Below are 23713 nucleotides of genomic sequence, written 5' to 3'. Positions count from 1 at the left end.
TAATTTTTTTATCTCCACTTCTTTTTTCAATTTTATCACTTCCACCTCTTTCTTTCTCATTTTCTAACATTAATGTTGTTAACTCTAATCTTTTCTTTAATAACTTGTTATAGGTATCCGGGACAGCTTTATTGGACACTACACCATATAAAGCAGATCAATTTTTTGTAAATACATGGTAGGTTAGTTAGTATTTTGATTGTACTTTTACTTTTCCTTGTTGTTTGCAAAACCCAAATGTTATTTTCCACGTACTAACGTGCCTATTTTTATTTTCGAGGACATTTTTATGATCCGCCACCAAGTCTAGTAAAAGTGTTATTTCTTCAGGTTTAAAATTTGCCCCCCGAATACGCTTTTCAGCCTGATTTGCGGTTTTTATTTTTTCGTGATCGTTAATTGCCACTAACAGAACTGACAGGTTTATGAGAATTACTCGCGAATTACCGACGGACAAAGGAGATAGAAACCTGTAATACCTCTTTTACACGTAGTCACCAACAGTCATTATAATATTCCCCTAGATTTTTACGTTAACTACTACATAACCTATCCATTAGTTAGATCGAAATGGTAAAAGTCGTTTCGCAGTTAACTAATAGATAAACGTTATCTTATAGTTAGACTAACGACCAGTTTAACTAGAGGTGGTAAAAGCGCGCCTTAATGTATTACTTATATTGTAGTATTCTTTTATGCCAATAAACTATTATTATTATTATTATTAATACTCTTGGAAGGTTCTTCGAGTACTCCGTTCCTTTACACCTTAGGAAAAACTTATTATTAAATCAAAGTCTTCTCAATTTATTCCCACCGTCCCCATTTTCTGACCGTGTTTAAAATTAATAAACTGCTCTCCTATTTGATTATTTTTATTGGTAATAAAGTTTATGGTTATTTGTTTCTCGAATTTTGTTGTTTTCTTCTTTCCCTTACCGAAAACTTGGCTTCTCCGACTATAACCCCAAAAGCTACTTGGAGGCGAAAGAGTTCCTTAACTCTCTAATAATAAAGTGGCGCCCGAAAACCGTCAACAATCCGTCAAGCGCCAAAGTCGACCTTTTCTAGGACCGTACCAGAAAAGGGACGTCATATTATAATTCGTTTGACTAGTTTCAAACTTAAAGTAATAGTTAACAAAAATGACTGAGGCCGGGACTTTATTTTAATATTAATTACTTACTCGTTAAAAGTTAAAAGTTAAAAGTTACATCCAGCTCTTCAAAAAACATTTATAAGATCGACAGATCATGTTGAAAAAATTTTATAATTCCAAAGTATATTACAAAAATCCAGTGAAATTTTGATGACTAAATTAAGAAACAAAAAAGCAGATTTATCGAATAAATTTAAAATAAATAACATCTCAAAACACCATTTTCATCCAAGAATCACTAACTTATCCAACACCACATTCACCAACAAAGAATGGGAATATCTAAACAAGGATCATAAACAAGGTCATAAATACAGCATTACACCACAAGAACACAGCCTACCTAAAATTTCAATAGAACTAGAAACAGCAGCTAAGAATACTACCGATGAAGAATACTTGAGAAAAGACCTTATCGACTGGCTAAAAAGAAAAGAGAGAGAAACAAACAAGAACACAACATCTACAACCATAATTGATGAAATAAACACCTTACGGAAGATTAAACATAAAATTAAATCTAAAGGTGGCTACACACGTAACTGCAAACTTGACAAGCATGCATGATCAATCTTTTTGTATAAGCATGTAAAATTTCTCTTCGACACCAAACGATAGAAGCATGGTATAAAAATATAAGGTAGAACCGAAAGGATTCGATTTTTCAACCGTTCTGCGCAGATCGTCGTCTAAACGTCACAGCTTAATGGCGCCATACTAACTGTAGTTTTGTTGTCAACGTTTAGTTTATGTAATTTATAATCTGTAATAAAGCTTATTATGATTATTGTTATTATTATTGATATTGTTATTATTATTATTATTATTCCCCTTATTTCTCAAACTTAGAAACTTAGAGATGTTTTCTTATGAGTACACATTGATATGGGAAGGTGTCGCAACATTTCGTGAGCGCATGTTGGTCGTTTACTTGTATCTAAACTTGTAGCTTAGCATAGGTATTCTTCGCGTTGGACTTCTTTACATTTGGTAACGGTCGTAAAGTACTTATCTTTATTTTCTGCTAGGTACGGTTGGGGGATGTTGAGAATAAGATAATGGGATTGTTGTTTAATAGGTAATGGAATTAAGTGATAATACTGGTAGGTTGTCATTTCAATGAAAGGAAATTGTAACAAGAAGGTGAGAATGTGGCCCTTCATGTACACTTTTACTGTTATGGTCTTTTCTATTTGGTATAAATTATCATCGGTCGAAGTTAATAGAACTCGTTGTTCGACTAGTGAAGACTGAATGAAACGTAAATCTTCCAACAGTTCCTGTGCCGGGATGATCGTCGGATGGTATGTTTGCAATTTAGCGAATGTTTTTGCTGTTGCTAGATGATCGACGATTATTAAGGCAGAGTGAACGGCTACTTGTTACGGCTTCTGTTATCACTTTGTCGTATTTCTCAGCATCTTCTGCATCTAAATTACCAGATACTGCTTTTATAATTGAACCCAAGAACTTCATTGCTCCTCTGCGATATCTGGTTGTCGGGATGAGTTGTTGTTTTCCAAAGATTAATTGTTGTAGCAGATCTTTGATATTCCTCATAAGGGTCAGGAATGCTGTTTGCTCGGTACCGTTTTCTATTGTTTCCACAAATTTCAGTTCGCCATATTCTTTTGTTAATTTGTCAATTTGTATCGCTAGTGGTTCGAGGTCACACTGTACCACCGTTGTTCATTGGCTGACCTGGTTTTTGGCTGTTCCCAGATGTAATGGAAATAAAGGGCCGTCTAACGTTGTTATTCGGACGTTGGGTCTTGCCCAGGAGCATCTGAAACAATACCGTGTTTAAGATGTCTTGTATGGTATGTCTGTACTCCTCTTCTACTTTGAACTTCTACTGTGCTATTATCATTTACTTTGATAATGCTGTATGGTCCAAAGTAGGGTTTGAAAATTTTATTGCTTTTTGTTATATTTTCTACGTATACCTTTTCTCCAATTTTCCATGTTGAAACTCTTACTTGTTCTTGTTGTTTTTTTTGAGTTTTTAGTTTCCTGTTCTCGTCTTTTTTCTCTAAGCTTTGGTACATAATTGCCATTCGACTTTTATGTTTGTCTATAATATCTTGATACGTCGGGGCATCGTAAAATAGGTCGAGTGGATTTCTCGTTTTTGTATGGCCAAAAAGTGCTTCAAATGGAGTCATTCCTGTTGCGCTATTGATGGTGTTATTGTATGCAATTGTAGCAGATCGAATTTTCTTTTTTTTTGTTACACCGGGATCTTCATAAAGGCATCTCAGATGTTCTAGTAAGGTAGAATGGAATCTCTCTACATTAGCTTGACTTCCGGGGTTCTTTGCCGTACCGAAGTGCAAAGTGATTCGATGTTATACGGCCAATTCTTTTACTACTTGGTTGTTAAACTCTGATCCTTTGTCGAAACGAATTTCTCTCTGGATTCCGTAGTAATTAAAGTAGTCCAGAAATGCTTCGATAATATCTATTGGATTTTTACTTTTTTTACTCCAAAACGTGTAAACCAGTCTACAATTGTTAAATATTTATTGTTTGCGAAAGAGAAAGTATCAACAAATAATTTTTCGAATGGGGCGTCTGGAGTTTCAGTTATCGGTAATAATGGTACATCGGGTCTTCGATTTAGCCCTGTTATATGTTTCACAGGCTTTAATAACCTTGGTGATTGTTTCCTCCATTTTCGACCACCAGTATTTCCGTTTGAGATGTTCTAAAGTTTCTTGTATCCCACGATGGTTCGTCATTCCTTTGTGATACGTTATTACTATTTCGATCTTCTTTACTTCATCTGAAGTAACTTCCGCTCGTCGTAGGCACCTGCTTATCCGTGGTCCTCTATCTGACATTCCATTATTATAAACGTTACACATTTATTGATAGAGCTCGTCGACAGACGTGTAAATATAAAATGTTTTATTTCCAGCCATGTACTTTTTATATAAATTTAGAATGTGCTCATATTGGTTTCTGCTGGGATTCGTACCAAGTGTATGGTGTTATCTCCTCTTGTTTTGATTGTAATTTCTAATCCATTTCCCAAACTCTTTGTTATAGTGAACTGCGTCTTTTTGTTGTCAATAATAGTGTCCTGGATTTCAATCGATTTCTTTGCCTCTACTGTCTGTGTAGTATGAATAGTATTATTGTCAGAATTTTCTTTGTTTTCTTCTATCCGACGTGTTGATCTTAGTTGTCTGGTTGGTCTATCCGATATTTGTATTTCTGTTCGAGCAATTCCTTGTCCTGTAGCAGGGATAGCTGGAGGTGCAGGTGAGTCAATCAGTGCAATTGACATTTCGCTCGCTATTTCTAATAATTCTGTATCGTCAAAATTTGGTAGAATGCTATCTAGATCGGTCTGTGTAATTACATTCAGATCGTTTAATGTAATTCTCGATAACGCATCTGCGTTCGTGTTGGCTTTGCCCTTTTTATAAACGATGTCAAAATCGTACTCTTCCAACTTTATTCTCCAGCGCATTAGTTTGGAGTTGGGCTCTTTTAACGACCAAAGCCACACTAACGGTCTATGATCCGTGAAGATGGTAAACTTCTTTCCATACACATACGGTCATCGCCAAAAGTTCTTTCTCCGTATTCGTGTATCTCCTTTCTGTCTCTGAGAGTGTTCGAGACGCGTAACAAATAGGCTGATCTTTTCCAATTATGCCCTGTGAAAGAACAGCTCCAAGAGCGATATCTGACGCATCTGTTGTCACAATAAATTCTTTGGAAAAGTCTGGGTATCTTAGTATAGGATCATTAGTAAGTAATTCTTTACACTGTTCGAATGCGGCTATATATGTTGAATCTTCGATGTTGATTTTAGCGTTTTTCTTTAGACAAGATGTAAACGGCTTGGTAATCTTGGCGAAATCTTTAATAAATTTACGGTAATATCCCAGTAGTCCGAGAAAACTTTTAATTTCGGTTTTTGTTTTTGGTAGGAGGAATTGTATCTAATTAATATTTCTCTAATTGTCTCTGGGTTAGGTTTAACACCCTTGTCTGTTATAATATGTACTAAATAATTAATTTCTTTCTTGAGAAATTCGCATTTTTGTAGGTTAATTTTAAAATTAGATGAATTTAAACGGCCGAAGACTTTAATTAGTTTTTGTATATGCTCTTGCAGTGATGACGTGTAAATAACGATATCATCGAGATATACCAGGCATGTGTCTTCTAGTAAACCACGTAAAACTTCGTCCATTAGACGCTGGAAGGTAGCCGGGGCGTTTTTCAATCCGAAAGGCACGTTTAAATTCGAAATGGCCCTGTTCGGTACTGAACGCTGTTTTTTCTCTATCTTCCCGTTCCATTTCGACTTGGTGGTAGCCTGATGCCAAATCGAGGGAGGTGAAATAGTTTGCCCTGCCCAATTTATCTAATATATCGGCAATGTTTGGAATTGGATATTTGTCTTCTATCATTCTTTCGTTTAGTCGTCGGAAGTCAACTACCATTCGGTTTTTTATTCTTCCGTCTTTTTGGGTCGTTACGATATGAACAGATGTGTTCCAAAGCGAAACGCTTTCTTTCACGATGACTTGTTGTAGTAATTCCATAGTTTGTATAAGATGATGTTTTATTTTATGACCAAAAGTTAATTGTTGTCCCTCTATATGGAATAAATGTTTGTATTTCGATAATAATGCTTGAAGAGCCTTCTTCTCTTCTAAATTTAGATGATCCAATTTCAAATTCTTTTCAACACCTTTTTCTTGAAGTGACGCTAAATGGTTTTTTTCTATAAAATTACAACCGATATTTATTTCTTCTTCAATTTCGCTTACTGGTTGCACTTCTACGGCGTCGGGTTCAGACGGATCGGGTTTCCATAATTGTTTGTAACAAAAATTTGCGTTTCATGGTTTCTTACTTCGACGAGTGCTTCCGGGATAATTACGTTGTCTGTATCATCTTTCATTACAGGAAACAAAGCTAAGCTATTTTCAATGTTAGTGGCCTGAAAACTCATTAATGACTGCGAGTATGGTTTAATTGTTTGAGTATTGTCAATTTTGTAAGGAATTGTATTATCTGTAACAATGATTTGTTTCTTTGTATCAAGCAAAGCTCCTAATTTTGTTAACAGATCGAAACCAAATAAACCATCAAATGTACGTAAAAAATCAAAGCATACAAATAAATGATATTCCGGTGATTTAAAGATGTTAGGAAGCGGTGCGTAATCCGCGCTTCTTGTTTTTTCAACTCCGTGAGGTGTTCTTATTTTAAATTCCTGAGTATCGCATGCTTAAACCGATTTAACTTCTTCATATAACTTCGAATTGATAAGAGAACATTCTGCTCCCGTATCTATAAGAAATCTTAAGCCTTCAAATTCGACGTAGGATAGTAACGGATCTTGTGAATAGGCTTTGTTCGAAATCGTTACGTTAATTGCTCCTGAGACGTGTCCTGGGGAAAATCCTGCGTCTCAACGTCTTCTGTGTATTCGACGTTTTCATCGATATGCCGTATTGGCTTCGGTTGTTTCTGATGGAAGCTCAATATTATTTGACATCCATTGTCTCTTTGGGGCTGGTCGGTTGATAGTTGAGGCTGGACGTTTGTTACTATTGTCTATTTCCATCGGTGTTGGTCTAAATGGTTGTTGTTGAAATTGTGCCGAGGTTCTCACAAATGGTTGATTGTTTTCTTGTCTGGGATAAAACATTGGACGAGGTGGCAGTATTGCGGGTGGAATAAATTTATTTGGCTGTCCATACTATTGTGGCATAACCATGGGAGGTTTTTGCATCGAGTTTGGACGTTGAGCTACCATGGGATGTGGTCTGATAATGGTACGCATTGGCGATGCAATTGGCTGCCTTATATTAAAAAGAAAACGCTGTTTCTGGGTGTTATAGTTAGTAATTTCCAGGGCGTAACCTTCTGCTGTCTCGATATCGGTGGGCTGTCGTAGTTTAACTTCTAAACCAATGTTGGGATTTATCAAGTCTAATCCAAATAGATAAGTTCTCAGAGCTATCTGGTTGTATTGCTCTTGTTTGAGATTGCGGATCGCCACATTGTTTTCTTCCAAGTTAACCTTAGAAAGAAGAGTGTAAAGAGTTGATTTAATATTATTAGCGTAGCTGGCTGTACTGTCTTCTTTTTGTGGAACCAAACTATTCAAATCATAAACAAGAACCTCTTTGGATCGTTTATCACCGAATGAATGAATTAGAATTTGTTTAAGCTCGGGCCAAGTGGTGGGTGTTTTATTTGCATCCACCGCCTCGCGCGCTTTGGCACGTAGTCTACCCATAAAAATCATTAAGAGTCGTTTAGATGTGCGAATTTCTTCTGGTCTTGCAGGTGCTGTTGGTAAATACTCTTCAATTAAGAATTCGCAGGCATTAATATAACTCTTCAGAGTTATTCTGTCTCCGTCAAAGACTGGTATCAAATCTTGATCTACTTTCGATATTTCTCTTGCCATTTCTATTTCGTTGATTGCCTCCAGTAAGTCGTTTAAATTGTCCAGAGCGTATTAGGTTTAAGTCGCGAAAATGAAAAGGAATAAACGATAAGAATGAATAAAATTGTTGTCATTGATTCTCTTTTGAGTAGTCCCGGAAATCGATCGGCAATTGGAGAGGATCCAAATTCTTCGACGGGTTCTACTTTTCTTCATTCTTCTCGTATTCGGTAATAACGAACTTGAAAGTTCACCACAAGTGTTCCGTAAGTCAGACCGATATTAGGTACGATACAAGATTTAATCACTCGCGTTTACCGGATCCTACTGACTGCGCCAATTATATTATTTAACTGTTATTTAGAGTTTTTTTTTATTAAAAGAACGTTTTAATTATTTAACTTTTATTTAAAACTATAATTTATTACATAAGACTTTATGAATACGGAAGCGTAACTCGAACACCGCGCAACGATTGGAGTACTTCGTGGAGTCGGAATTACAATTCCCCGATGTCAAAGTACTCGCAGTTATTTATAACAATTAATTGCTGACGCTTCATACTCGGCAATTACAGTTGTTAAGGGACGGCTACATTTGGTAACTTTATAGGTTGTACCTCAGTTGAAACATATCTAGAAAATTTACCAGCAGCGGAATTGTGTATTGCCGCAGGTATAACGGCGCTATAATTATTTTGTAAAATACAATTATAATAATAATTATAAACTTATTTTCAGCTAATCCAATTATCACTGCTGATGTAGACCTACCAACTGTATGTCAATCCGAAATGATATTGTTATCTCGCACCGAAAATAATAAATTAATAATATAAATTATAAATTACGAAAATTAAACGAAAATATAAATTATAAATAACCTAATGTTATAATATCATTATAATCTCTGCAAAATGAAATAAAATTAAATTTAGTATGTAATAAATTTATTTTTTATTGGGATATATGATGTTATTTTAACACAAGCTTTATTCTTTCTTAATTCTAAAGAAGTTATTATTTATACAGATGATGAACAACTAACTGAAGCTGAACAAAATGCTAAGCTCAAGATAGACATTTCTATACTTAATAAAAAGATAAAAGCACAGAGTTTAGAAATAGATCTCCTTAATAATATATTAAACAAATTCTTTACTCCAGGACAAGTAAAATGCATAAAGTTTAAAAAAAACTTCGTCAAGTGGTCTTCGGAAGATATATTTTCGGCTAAATTTTTACGAAGTGTTAGCCCGAAAGCCCATAGATATTTAAGGAGTGTAAGGAACTATCCTTTACCATCCATTACAACATTGCGGCGATGGGTTTTCAAAATAAAATTTGAGCCAGGTGTATTAACAGATATGTTAACTATTATAAAATATAAATCATATAGTATGACTGAGATGGAACGGATTTGTGTCATTGCTTTCGATGAAGTGTACATTTCAAATAAAATAATGATTGAGAAACGATTGTAAACAGTTGTGGCGCCACACAGGACATTTCAGACTGTAATGGTGAGAGGCATGTTCGCTAATTGGAAGCAACTAGTTTATTATGATTTTGACCAGCCCATGACCAAGGAAATACTACTTGAATTAATAACACAATCCGTTTCTAATATGATTGTAGTAGCTGTGGTGTGTGATCTTGGTCCATCAAATTTATTCCTAAAAAAAACTTCAATATAGGTTGTGATGAAATTGGTTAGAAATAATTTATTTGATAGCGGATTAAGATGTGGAGTTCATGTAGCATCGAAACAATGTATTAAAAAATTATTGGATATCCAAACCGGTGAAATTAAACTCACGCCCAAAATTACTAATTTGCACTTAGATGTTGCTCACCAGCACCGCTAAAATGTTAAACTGGCCGCACAGGTACTGTCACACACGGTAGCACAGGCTTTAAGATGGTGCGGCGAGAAAGGTCTTATGGGTGACGTAGATTGGGAATACACCGCCAAAATCATTAAAATTATAAATGATTGGTTTGACCTGTTCAATACTAAAACAAAATTTTCGAAACAAAGTAATGCCTTTGGTGTGGACATTGACCAACAAACGATTCTTTTAAATAAAGTTAACGAAGAAATAAGAAATATTAAAGTGGGTAAGCGGGCAGCACTTTTACCATTTCAAAGAGCTATAATATTGAACAATAAATTTTTAGTTAATTTATATGATTACCTCCAAAGACAATATAGTGTACAATACATACTAACATATCGCCTCAACCAAGATGTTGTAGAAAACTTCTTCTCGCATATCCGGGCTGCTGGAGCAGCCAATGAACACCCATCAGCTCTTGATTACCAATATAGAATAAGGTGGTATGTAATGGGCAGACACTCGTCTGCTGTATTTACAACATATGAAAATACTAAACCGGACGAAGATGAATCCTTGATTACCATCACAAATGCAGAGGAGTGTTTAACAGATTTTGTTCAAACCTTTAATAGAAATCCGAATTTAGAACAGGTTACGGAAGAACAGAATGTGTTCGCTCCGCTTTAAATTCACATATTTTATTTTGTATTTGTTCACCTCTTCACCCGGAAGAGGTCGTTCTTAAGATCGATAAACGATCGATGGTGACATCGAACAGTCAATCGTTAGCTCTCTGGTGTGAGTCGTAGTGCCCAATTTTTTACATCGTTTCTTGGTACGTTAACCAACCGATATATATTTTCTTCTTCATCTTTAACGATATTCATTTAGTTTTTATTATTTTTTTTAATCAATATAATTATATTTAATTATTCATCTTTTTCATTTATTTTTTCTTAAATTTTTTGGTGTGACCAGCACCTTCTTTTGAATCGCCGACTTATTCGTGCGAACAAATTAATTGGTCCTTCGACCCGGATTCATATCAATTTTATTTCATTTCATTATCTATTTAACCATTTACATCGCATTATCGCTATTGTCCACGCGCTACGTGTTCATCTCGTCACACGACCGGTTCGCATTCGCATTTTTTGCACACTTTCCACATCTGGCGTTCACATATTCTTGTCTTTTCAACATTTTCATTTTTGAAATTTAAATTTATTTATCTTGTTAATTGTTTATTTTCATCATCATGTCTGCCGATGAAAATATTGATAAACTCGTCTTGATCCGTGGTATATTTCTGAATAGATTGATGGAAACAATGGGCGTCGGCCGCAATTTAAAAGATCATCCAGACCAAGAATCAATTTTTATTGCTCCCGCTCTTGATTGTGACGATCCCTATAGCAAATTTAAGGAAATCCATAATGAAATTATTGGTTTAATTAAAGATGATGTTTTCGATACACACGATCAGGTACGTCGTCAAGCCGATTCCGCATATTATTCTATCAAGGCAATCTATTATGATATTAAAAATCGCGATGATGCGATCCAAAACGCCAACCTTAATATTACCGCTGCCTCTCCTAAATTAAACAAAATCACCCTTCCGGTTTTTTCCGGAGATTATAAAGCATGGCCCAGTTTTTACGACTTATTCAGAACGATGGTACATGAAAACACTTCACTGTCAGTTGTTGCTAAGTATCAATATTTATTGACGTCGTTGTCCGGAGAGCCGTTTAATCTTATCAAAGGGTTACCCATGACAGATGCCAATTATTCAATTGCATTCGAAACCTTAAAAAACCGCTATCAGAACAAGAGACAATTAGCAACAATTTATTATAACGAGATACAGAAGTTAACAATTAAACAAGATAACACATCAAAGGCTTTTCGATTGTTGACTGATACCTTTTCAGAAAATTTCGAAGGATTGAAGTCACTCGGATTTCCCGTAGATAAATGGGATTTTTTGTTGTTTAGTATTTTGCTCGAAAAATTTGATATGACTACAAAAACTCAGTTTGAGTTCGAACATCGCAATTTTCAGATACCCACATATCAACAATTGATGACCTTCCTTGAAAGCCATGCTAAAGCTCTGGACTCCGCTAAACTCACTACATCAAATTCCAAAGATGTGAAATTCGCTTCTAAGCTCAATCCATCAAGTTTTGCTACCGAAATAAAATTCAAACAAACTCATTTTGCGTGTTCGTTGTGTAATGATGATCATAATTTAGAACAGATGTCCAAAATTTCATGATAAATAGCCAGAACAAAGATTTGAGCATGTCAATAAGCATAATCTTTGCAAAAATTGTCTGGGAGATCAACATTCAACAAGCAAATGCATCTCAAAAAATACTTGTCGAACCTGCAAAAGGCGCCATCATACGTTATTGCATTTAGACCGTCCAGAGGTTTCCCAAAACCAGCCATCTAAAAGTAATTCTATTCATTCAAATAACACCGTTGGCTCTGTTGTGAATACCATGCTTACCGTAGTTCTACCTGTAGCTGAATTGGACATACAAGACCGGTTTGGTAGATACCATCGTGTGCGTGCTCTGGTCGATTCTGGTAGCATGATCAATTTTATTACTGAAAATTTACAAAAAACTTTACAACTTACAAAAGGCATTCGATCAGTTATGATTGAAGGGTTGAACAACATGCAGTCAAATTGCAATAGCGGGTCCGTTGAATGTATTATTAAGCCATATGACAGCCATCATCCAATATTAAATTTTACAGCCGTTATATCTGAAAATATATGTTCCTATCAACCAAGAACGGCGATTGACATCTCTAGATACTCTCATCTTCGAGATTTAACAATTCCACGAAGCCAAACATCTCCAGACTCTATCGATCTTCTTTTGGGGGCAGAATTGGTTCCGCATATATTTACCGGAGATCGTCGTATAGGTCAAATGGACGAGCCAGCTGCAGTAAAATCAATTTTTGGTTGGCTTCTGATGGGCAAAAATCCTGATCATCAACATGTTTTTTTGAACAATTATAAAATAATGTTAGATACTATACGCTAGTGAATTTCGGTACATTTTATTGTTCTTTAATGTTCTAATCCTAAACTATCACTTGTAAAGTCGATGCGAAGTAATTGTAAAGATTCGATATCAGATAACCTCAATTTAAATTTTTCAAAATTATTTATTTAAATCTTTATCTACCCGGATCAAACCTATTTAGAACGATAAACTTAACTTGGTTAACAAAGAAAATAATTAATATTTGTATAGAATAATGAAATTTGGATGAAAATTTACAAAATTAATTTGAATATATTGGAAAATTTATCGTTGAGATCAGAAGAAAATGAATGGATATTTGAAAATTGATTTAAAAGAGCATCAAAATTACGAAATATCACGCTAATTATAAATAATTTTAAAAATTTAAAAAATAATTTGACAAATTGAATTAGAGACATTTTAAATGTCAAAGTTGGCTACATTGAAAAAACTAAGACACAAATTCCAAATCCATAAATTTAACCAATCAGGAGAGGTTATTTGGAAATTTAACATCCGAAAAACGGAATTTATCAACAAAAAAGGTGTGCTTCCTGTTGTCTAAAGAAACACACTCATTTTTTTTTTGCTCTGCTGAAAATTAATTAAATCAACGTGTTAACGAGTTTAAAAAAATATATCCGTTCCTGTTCAACTGTGAAAAAACAATTCATCCTGTTCCTATTAAAGAAAAATATCCGTTCCTGTTCAATAATTTCGAAGAAACGATTAAACTCGCTCCTGATCAAGTAAAGCAATTGGTTCCGTTTCTGGTAGAAACCATCATCACTAGTGAAGAGAAAAATTGTTTCCCAATCCTGAATCCAACTGTTCCTGTCACGAAGAAAATATTATTCTGCGTTTGACCTCCAAAGTCCCCATAGAAACAAATTGGCTAAGTAATTTTATGTTATAATTTATTGTTTTTGTTGATACATTTTTTAAAGAAAAAAACTCTTCTTACCTTCAATACGAGAAGTTCTTGATAAGTTCAATATAAATTTTGAGATTACGATTACAATTTCCTAATTAATTTAATATTTGACGAGTTGTTTAAGACCATAACATATCCGAGTTGATAAATATTACTTCGAATTAACTAATTTAGAATATTTGTTTATATAATCAGTAAATTTTGTTAATTTTGTCGACAACATCTCAATTTGATTGCACCTTAAGTTGTACACATGTTTGTCTTGACAGTGTTACCAGAACCTGCCTTTAACCCTGAGATAATTCGACAATTCTGTTTAAATATTTAAATTTTTTTCAATTTAATAAAAAACAAATTATTATAAAATTTAGTAATGTTGTTTTGCGGTCCATTTGGAAAAACATTACAATACATCCACATCTACAAACATTTCTCTTTTGATCGAGCCATCTTTGGATCAATGTCTTCAAAAATTCTGGGAACTTGATCAAATCAAGAATGACATGACTCAGTCACCTGAAGATCTGAAGTGCGAAGAAATATTTGTAAATAATTATCAACGAACACAAAGCGGACGATTTATAGTCAAACTGCCATTTCGAAATGAAAGTCATGATTTGGATCAATCGTACTCACAAGCTTTACGAAGATTTTTATCTTTAGAAAAGAGACTAATTAAAATGTCTACTGTGTATGCTAAATATAAAGTATTCATGGAAGATTATCTGGGAAAGGGTCACATGTCTCCTATTCCTTCTCACGATTATCATGATCCACAATCCTATTACCTTCCGCATCATGCTGTTTACCGTCATGATTCTTCTAAAATTAGAGTTGTATTCGATGCTTCAGCCAAAACTAATAATGGACACTCTCTTAATGATCTTCTAATTACTGGTTCTAAGCTTCAAAGCGATTTAGTTTCTATTCTCGTTAATTTCCGATGTTTACCTGTCGTATTTATTTGTGACATAAGACAAATGTATCGTCAGATTCTAATTCATCCACAACACCGCAATTATCAACGCATAATTTGGAGAAATTCTCCTCATGACAATATTAGTGAATATCAATTGAACACTGTAACTTATGGTATCTCATCTTCCCCATATTTGGCACTACGAACCATCCAAGAGCTTGCAAAAATATATGCAGATCAATATCCTGCGGCCTCGCACACGTTGTTGCACGACACATATGCCGATGATATCGTTACGGGCAGTGTATCACTTCAAGATGCTTTAAATCTACAACAACAACTTATAACATTGTTATCGCTGGGTGGTTTTGAGCTCGCTAAATGGGCAAGCAACGAATCTGAATTGATGAGAAACATTGATGACATTCAACATGGTGCTCCAGTTTTATTGGATAACCGAGAAGACGGTTTTATTAAGGTCCTGGGTCTCCATTGGGATCCTCAAGATGATACATTTGGGTTTTCATACGTCCCTAGAGAAACAAATTGCACTAAAAGATCAATTTTGTCAAACATTGCAAGAATACATGATCCGATCGGCTTTATCACGCTTTGTATTCTTGCTGCTAAGCGTCTGATGCAAAAATTGTGGTGGCAAGGATTTATACAACGAAAACTTTAGAATACTTGATCTCATTTTGTGTAACATTGACACTGTACGGGAAATTAAATGTTGTCCGGATCCGTTGGTTAAGCCGGATCGTCACCACCCCGCCATTGAATTTGTTGTTGTCAACGTTCATTTGCGTTGTTTTCATGATGGTCCTTCAATTAAATATTTTTATAACAAAGCTGACTATGTAGCGATTAACGATGCTCTTTACGCGATCGACTGGTCGGAACGATTTGATGGTCGTGGGATTGAGGAAGTTGTTAGAGCCTTCTATGATGCGGTTAACGATCTCGTCAGCACTCATGTTCCGCATAAACCCGTGTCTAAATGTCGTTTTCCACCATGGTATTCTCCATCCACAGTAAGAGTCATTCGTGAGAAACTTAAAGCTCATCGTAATTGGAAGAGGTTTGGCAACAATAACTATTATTTGTCTTTTACTATTCTCCGTAAACGTTCTAAAGTTTTGATTAAATCTGACTATCAGAAGTACTTGCGCTCGGTCCAAGAAAATTTGATTGAGCGCCCTGATCATTTGTGGTCTTTCGTTAAAAATAGGAGGGGTGGATGTGCCGGTATTCCCACTCACATGAGGCTTGGTAATGAGGTCGCGGATAATATCCTTGATGTGTGTTCTCTGTTTTCACGTTATTTTAATGAGGCATTTGTCGGCGCTACCATTGCTAACCGGACTGATTCAGTCGGTATTCTCCCGTGGTTTACTGAGGAAAATGTGTTGTCCGTTCTTAATGAAGTCGATCCTAAAGCTGGAGCCGGTCCTGATAATTTACCTGGTAACTTTATTAGACACTGCGCGAATGGTCTATCTAAACCGCTATTTTTAATCTTTTCCTTGTCCTTACGTATTGGTTCCTTTCCTGGTGAGTGGAAGAGGGGATTTGTGCTGCCGGTTTTTAAGTCCAGTGACAGGGGTGACGTCTCTAAATACCGCCCGATTACTATCTTGTCATTGGTTTCGAAAGTTTTTGAAAAAATCATATATTCTTATTTACTTTACCTCTTGAAACCTAGCCTGATTACAGGTTTTTTACCGGGTAAATCGGTGGAAACTAACCTAGTTTATTATACTAATTTTATTCATAATTCCCTCAATTGTTCCAATCAGGTCGATGCGGTTTACACCGATTTTAGTAAAGCCTTTGACAAGATAGATCATAATATTCTGATGCAGAAATTAAGTACCTTTAATGTACCGCAAGGTCTTTTGACATGGTTGGGATCGTACGTAACGGGTCGTTGTCAGGCGGTGAGGATTGGTGGGGTTACATCCTCATATAACCCTGTCACATCGGGTGTTCCGCAGGGTAGCCATCTTGGCCCTATCCTCTTTGTGGCGTATATTAATGACATTTCTTCTTGCTTTAAACATGCAAAATTCCTGTTGTATGCGGATGATTGCAAAATATTTTCTAACATTACAAACAAATGTGATTCCGAAAATCTTCAGGAGGATCTAGACCGGTTCCAGCTTTACTGCGCTGATAACGGCCTGTTCCTGAACTATGATAAGTGTTCTAAAATTACTTTCACACGTAAACGTTATTCACTAAACAATTCGTATACATTGGGGACCGGAACTTTAACCTCGAATGACCACATTAATGATCTTGGCGTTTTATTGGACAGCAGGCTGATGTTCAATTTACATGTGGACTTTACTATTGCCAAGGCTCTAAAGCGGTTGGGTTTTGTGATTAGGACCTGCCGTATGTTCACAAATATTCAATGCATCAAATCTCTTTATATGGCGTTAGTGGTTAGTGTTCTTAGCTACGCCTCTACTGTCTGGAACCCTCATTATACTATTCACATTAACCGCATTGAATCCGTACAGCGGAAGTTCTTGAGGTATTTAGCTCACAAAACATTTTTACCTTACGGTGATTATCTTTTGCGTTGCAGAGCTCTAGGGTTCCAGACATTAAAGCAAAGGAGGCTATGCTACGATTTATTATTCTTGTTTAAAGTAGTTAACAATCTTTTCAATTCCTCGGAATTGGTAAGAGAATTATGTTTTTATGTACCGTCATATCAAACACGTGGTGAATATTTGTTTAGAATTAGTAGATCCTTGTCTTCTGCACATCTTTACTCTGCTCTTGTGAGATTGATGAATGCGCATGACTCTTGCTGTAGGAATATCGACATCTTCAATGTGTCTTTGGCTGTTTTCAAGCGTTTTTTGCGGGGCGTGGGTGTGGAGAGATCGTTATTACTCCGTTAATGAATATTTTTATTTATATAATATTGTAACAATCCGTTAATGAATATTTTTATTTATATAATATTGTAACAATAATTTTGTATATGCGTTCTGATTTTTTTTTTTTTGTTGGAGTGTTACTTTTGATTTTGTTTTCTTTTTGATTTAGAATATTATTTTTTGTTGTACTCTTAAGTTTTTTGTTATTAATTTTTAGCTGAGTATCTTGTGGATGCTTAGTTGGGGGTCAACCCTGTATGCATCCCGAATGTAATAAATAAATAAATAAATTCGAGTTGGTGGACGGCTTAAATTTGCAGACCTGCCTTATGATGCAAAGCATCCCATTTTATTGCCCAGCAATCATCGATTGAGTGAACTCATTGTTGAGGATATCCATCGGAAACATCTGCATCTTGGATTTAAAACACTGTGCTCAATTATAAATAATCAATTTTGGATTCTTTCTCCAAGACACGTTGTAAATCGAGTTATCTCTCGTTGTATCCAATGTTTTAAGGTACGTCGCAAGTCATACAATCCATTGATGGCTGATTTGCCTGGGTTTCGCATCAATCAGATGAAGGCATTTTCTTCAGTGGGCATCGATTATGCCGGCCCTTTTTCCACAATAACTAGAAGACATCGCGGAGCAAAATCATTCAAATCATACGTATGTGTATTTCTTCAAAAATATTATATAATTTAAAGCTAAATTTACTGTAAATGACAGATTAGATTTAATTAACACTATTCAAAATACTGTATTACCTCAACATTTCACTCTGCTCTCTTTCGATGTAACAAATCTTTACACAAACATACCTGTTAATGAAACTTTGATTATAACAAAAACACTATTCAGTAACAAACTTAATTCTACAGAATCACTACATATTTACAATTTACTTAAATTATGTATTGAACAAAATTTTTGTTCTTTTAATAACACTTATTATAAATACGACACGGAGTGTTATTATCCGACATATTTTTGAATGATTTAGAACATAAAGTCTTAAATAACGACAATACCAATAACAAAAACATTGTATTATGGTGTAGGTATGTAGATGATATTCTAGTTGTCCGGGATAATAACAACAACATAAACACAATAGATCATTTTCATAAATACATAAACACTTTCAAATTTTAACATACAGATCTATTACATACCCAGGTAACATGGCATATAGCATACAGCGTATCTTCCGTAAATATAACATCAACATATCATTCTGAAATAACAATACTATTTTCAAAAAACTATTTAATGCTAAAGATAAAATAATAAGTCTGTTAGACAATAACGGTGTATATAAACTAGAATGTGAAACTTGTGGTGCCACCTACATAGGTGAAACAGGTAGATCTATCAAAACACGTATCAGAAAACATCTATTAAATGATAATTCCAATTTTGGAAGACACATAACATTACACAGTCATGATTTTGATGTCAACAAAAATGTTTCACTTCTTCATATCCAAAATAAAGGTTTCAAATTAAACCTCTTAGAAAATTATGAAATAGATAATTTCAAAAACACAAACAATAATCCACACTGTTTAATGACCAGGTTCATTCTTCCCAAACACCTTTATACACTTTCCTATCTACCGCCTTTCCCCCAAAGTAAAGAGGACTTATGTCTTTGGCCGCACACATATTTCGCATGCTTTGGGGTACCGCGGCTACCTGTCTCCTTTTTTACCCACCATTCCTTATTTCCCTTCTTCCTTCAATTTTCGAATAATTTAAACTCCCAATTTAAATATCTATCCAATTTTCCTTTATTAGAAAACTTACATATTTTTTGTTTTTGTAAGCGGATTCTTAACCTACATTGACAACAATGTTTTTACTATGTTTTATAATATATAAATTCAAAATTTAAATTACAACTTTTCATTTTCTCAGATTTTAAAAAAATTTAATTATTAAAAGTTCAATACAGTTTCCTACATTTCTAGTTTCAAAATTTCAAACCCAAACTCATCTCTTTCTACAATATACTGCGCCCTTTTTCTGATATAAAAATTTTTCTTGTTTCACAAATGTTGCTTGTTGAAGTTTTCATTTCATTTTTAAAAACGACGTAGTTCAACCATTTTTAATTTGTAACGGATTTTTGTAATATATTTCGGAATTATAAAATTTTTTCAATATGATCTGTCGATCTTATAAATGTTTTTTGAAGAGCTGGATGTAACTTTTAACTTTTAACGAGTAAGTAATTAATATTAAAATACATTCATTTTTGTTAACTATTGATTAGTTTAAGTTTGGATTAAAACAATATTGTAAAACAAATATTTTTTCACTATAGAGGCTCTGAAGATGCGTATAAGGCGAAACTAGTCAGACGAACATTAAAGCTTTTGTTTTCTCTTGACCATTTATTTCTCCACTGGTAATTCAGTGGAATTCAACATGGATACTCAAAGTTGAAATAAAAGTCCATAAATAATAATTAATTTTCAATACCTGTTGGTAGAAATGACTGTAATTTAGTATAAAAACAATTTTTAAAACTAATTTTTTTATTAACGTAGGCATTCTGTACGAAGGAATATTATTGCTTACTTGTTATACATGTAACAAATAATAGTTATTTATTGTGTAAGTGTCTTAGACAGCATTTTATTCACGCAAGAATATTTAAACGCGAGAGCGAAACTCGAGCGTTTAATTTTCTTAAGGGGAGATATCAGTGTGAAAAAAAAATTCGATTTTTTTTGCTTAAATAGATAGTTTTGACCTTTAAGAACATGCCTACAAAATTTTAAAACAATATTCGGCTTAGAAGTATTCGAAATTGGCGTCAAGCGTCGACGCTCTCAGAGCGATCTATAGAATACGCCTCCGGCCGGACGTTTTCGTCTATAACTACGTGCTAGAGGAAGCCAGCTCTACTGGTCTACGGCGAAAAAGATAAACAAAATGGACAGAAAGAGTAAAAGACACGTTCCGGGTGACAAGGTGGTAAGGCCTGATAGAAAAAGAAGTAGATTCGTCACTTCGAAGAACGGATATGATCTGGAAAAAGAAGTACCTCTTCGGCCAAACTAAGCGTATTTGGCGAGACATCGGTAACAGTGAATCCGAGTGTTTCTTACCGCCTTATAGATTTCTCCAGTATTTTTTCCAAACTGAAAACATTTATTAAGTGTAAAGAATGTGGAAGTGACATTGACTTTGCGGAATCCAACATACGCGGATTGGGTTTTAAATTAGTTGTGAAATGCAAATCATGCGTCGAAAAAAAAATTAATTCATGTCCGCTTGTCAACAACAATGCGTATGAAGTGAATCGGCGGCTCACATTTTCGATGAGATTGCTTGGAGTTGGATTGTGAGGTTTGGAAAAGTTTTGTGCCTTCATGGATTTACCGAGACCTGTATTCCAAACAGCCTTCGACGATTCAACACGGATGATACTTTCAGCCAGCGAGGGTGTAAAAAAGAAGTCAATAACACAAGCAGGGACCATTGAAAAAGAAAAAACAAAAGAGAAATGTGAAAACTCGCTTGGTTTAATGGTGTCAGGTGATGGAACTTGGCAAAAACGAGGTTTCAACTCCTTGCACGGTGTCTCGTCGGTTATTGGGTACTATTCGAAAAAGATTTTGGACATCGAAGTGGTATCTTCTTTTTGTAGAGAATGTACCCAATGGAAACCGAAAATGAATACACCGGAGTACGACTTATGGTACGACGAGCACGCCGATAAATGCAGCGCAAACCATACAGGCCCAGCAGATAATATGGAACCTGCAGCCATCGTTAAAATTTTTCAACGAGCCAAAGAATTACACGATGCTCAATACGCAAATTACATTGGCGACGGCGACTCAAAAACATTTAATAAGATTATTGAGAATGTTTCATATGAAGTAAAGAAGAAGGAGTGTGTCAACCACGTTCAAAAGAGAATGGGCACGCGGTTGCGAAATTGCAAAAAGTTAAATAAAGGACTCGGAGGTAAAGGAAAACTCACGGATGGGTTGATAAAAGATTTAACTCTATACTATGGACTCGCCATTCGACGCAACAGTGACTCACAGGACAATATGAAAAAAGCAATATGGGGCAGTTTTTACCATAAGTGCTCCACAGACGAGAATTTACAACACCATTACTGTCCGGAGGGCGTCGAATCGTGGTGTACTTCGCAAAAGGCTCGCGCGCTCGGTGCTCTTGACTCGTACAAACACAAAGCAGCACTACCACCAAATGTTGCGGAGGCCATCAAGCCAATTTATGAAGACCTTAGACGTGATGAGTTGCTCGAAAATACCACTACGTGGTATTTTATACGGTTCATAAGTGTGTTCATAAATGTTATATTAAATTTGTCACAATATATTACTTTTACAGAAAATTGAGAGTTAGCCCAATTGAGCCCCGAGCGCTTAAAACGAAGTGTATTGCGTGCAGATCATTTCAAATAAGAGGATTTTATACGGAGAAAGCTAAGCTCCACAGCTATTCCCATATCGTATACAGTGTGTCCCCGGATTGTGTAACCGTAAGGTATAATTGACGATAAATTTTTGAATTCAAATTCCATCTTTTGCAATTAATGTCTGGATGTCAAAAAACGAAATATAACCAAGTTTTACGTCAAATGTCCTCAAAGTATCAAAGTTAACGCAAGAAGTTTGTTAACCGTTACAGGTAAAGTGTCTTTCTGAGCAATGTACAACAAAAGTTGATTAAGATAAAAAGGTTGCTATGTTAAATTATAGCGATATGCCGAATTTTATTAATTTAGGATATAAAAGCAAAATGTGCAGATTTTTAAATCATAAGATTAACAAAACATTTTGGATCTAAACTAAATTAACATAAAAGCTTATTCAATGATATCACCACCAACACTAACACATAATTCAGTCCTTTTCCGATATTGTTTATAACTTTTTCTAATATGGTCCAAAGGAATTTCTCTAATAATAGTTTCAATTTTTTGTTTTAAATTAAATTTTAAATTCTTTGTAAATAGGATTTACTTATACCGACTTGAACTGTCCTTTGCATCCATTGCGTTCGTTACTGCAACAATCGACCCCGCATCATGTTCATCTAAAAGCTTTTTTTCCTTCCTTTTAGTTTTCACATTGCCCGTTTTCAAAAAATTTTTAACAACTCTTAATTGTTTTTTTATCTACTAAAAATCCAAATTTTTCCTCAAATTGCCTTAAAACTGCATTGTAACTAATGTTCCTCAATCCATAGCACTGCACTATAAATATTTTATGTTGTAATGTAAACATGATAAATTAATATTTGACAATAGGCTAAAGCTCATTCAAGATCATTTGTTTTTATTGTAAAACGTTAATAAAATTTGGCATATAGCTATAATTTAACATAAAAAACATTTTATCTTAATCAACTTTTGTTGTACATTGCTCAGAAAGACCACTTTACCTGCAACGGTTAACAATCTTCTTGCGTTAACTTTGGTACTTTGAGGATATTTGACGTAAAACTTGGTTATATTTCGTTTTATGACATCCAGACTTTAATTGTAAAAGATGGAATTTGAATTCAAAAATGTATCGTCAATTATACCTTACGGGGACACAATCCGGGGACACACTGTATATAACTCCACAACGTCAAATGTTATTACGAAACCTTCTTCTAGAGAAATTTGTTCCGATCATTACCAGCATACCCAAAGTAACACAGAAGACGTTTCTCCAGTTCCATCAGTTCAGTTTCCAATATATAAATATGGCACATGGCACACCATTCACATTAACAGGCATTACATCCACACTTCCATCCACATCGACAAGCATTTTTTCACAAAATTGTACAGATCCAATATTTATTGAAAATGACCTTTTGTCAACATACACTATTCATTAATTCATTTATGTATACATATATATTATTTTTCTCCTGTATTGGCTATGTGGCAATAAACTTATTATTATTACTATATCTGAGTATAATGTACTGAACGATATCACTAATTTGTCATCACCTCCACGAAAAAGAAACAACACTTTTGAAGATTGGTCCCAAGCTATGTTAAAAAGAAGATTAGTGGAAACTGAGAGAAAATTAAAGACTGTCAAATCTGCCTTAAAGAGTTTTATTCCAAGGGATGTTAGCAAATTGCCAACATTTGCGGGATCTCTTGTAGTAATGCAATTATATCACAAAAATCGTCAACCTTTCTGGAGATGAGAAGCAGACAGCGTGTTATTATAACATAAATCGCCATCAACATACCAGTTTCTTAGAAGAAAAGGCGTTATTTTACCATCGCCATCGGCTATTTATACTTGGCTCAGCAAATACACATTTTACCCAGGCCACAGCAAAATATTGTTTAGATTGTTAGCCTTGAAAATAGAAACCATTTCACAAAATGGCCCTCAAGAAATCGTTAGTGTTTTCAACAAGCAGAGGAATAATTGATGTATTTGTGGATCTGGGAGAACTGGGTCGCACATC

At 34.8% G+C, this 23713-nt stretch overlaps 2 protein-coding genes and 1 pseudogene across 2 annotated transcripts; 2 read left to right on the top strand and 1 right to left on the bottom strand.

Moving 5' to 3' along the window:
- The window catches only part of LOC139431895 (ras-like protein 1), a 67133-nt pseudogene that overhangs the window by 20706 nt on the left and 22714 nt on the right, over positions 1 to 23713 (bottom strand).
- On the top strand, positions 10757 to 11710 carry LOC139432069 (uncharacterized). Its single transcript, XM_071200406.1, has one exon. The coding sequence runs from the start codon at positions 10757 to 10759 to the stop codon at positions 11708 to 11710; it is 954 nt and encodes a 317-aa protein (XP_071056507.1).
- LOC139432068 (uncharacterized) lies at positions 13920 to 15017 on the top strand. The gene has a single exon (XM_071200405.1). The coding sequence runs from the start codon at positions 13920 to 13922 to the stop codon at positions 15015 to 15017; it is 1098 nt and encodes a 365-aa protein (XP_071056506.1).

Source organism: Onthophagus taurus, chromosome 11, assembly GCF_036711975.1.
Source record: "Onthophagus taurus isolate NC chromosome 11, IU_Otau_3.0, whole genome shotgun sequence".
NCBI lineage: Eukaryota > Metazoa > Arthropoda > Insecta > Coleoptera > Scarabaeidae > Onthophagus > Onthophagus taurus.
Note: the sequence above shows the minus strand (reverse complement) of the source record. Positions and strands in the feature narration are given on the sequence as shown.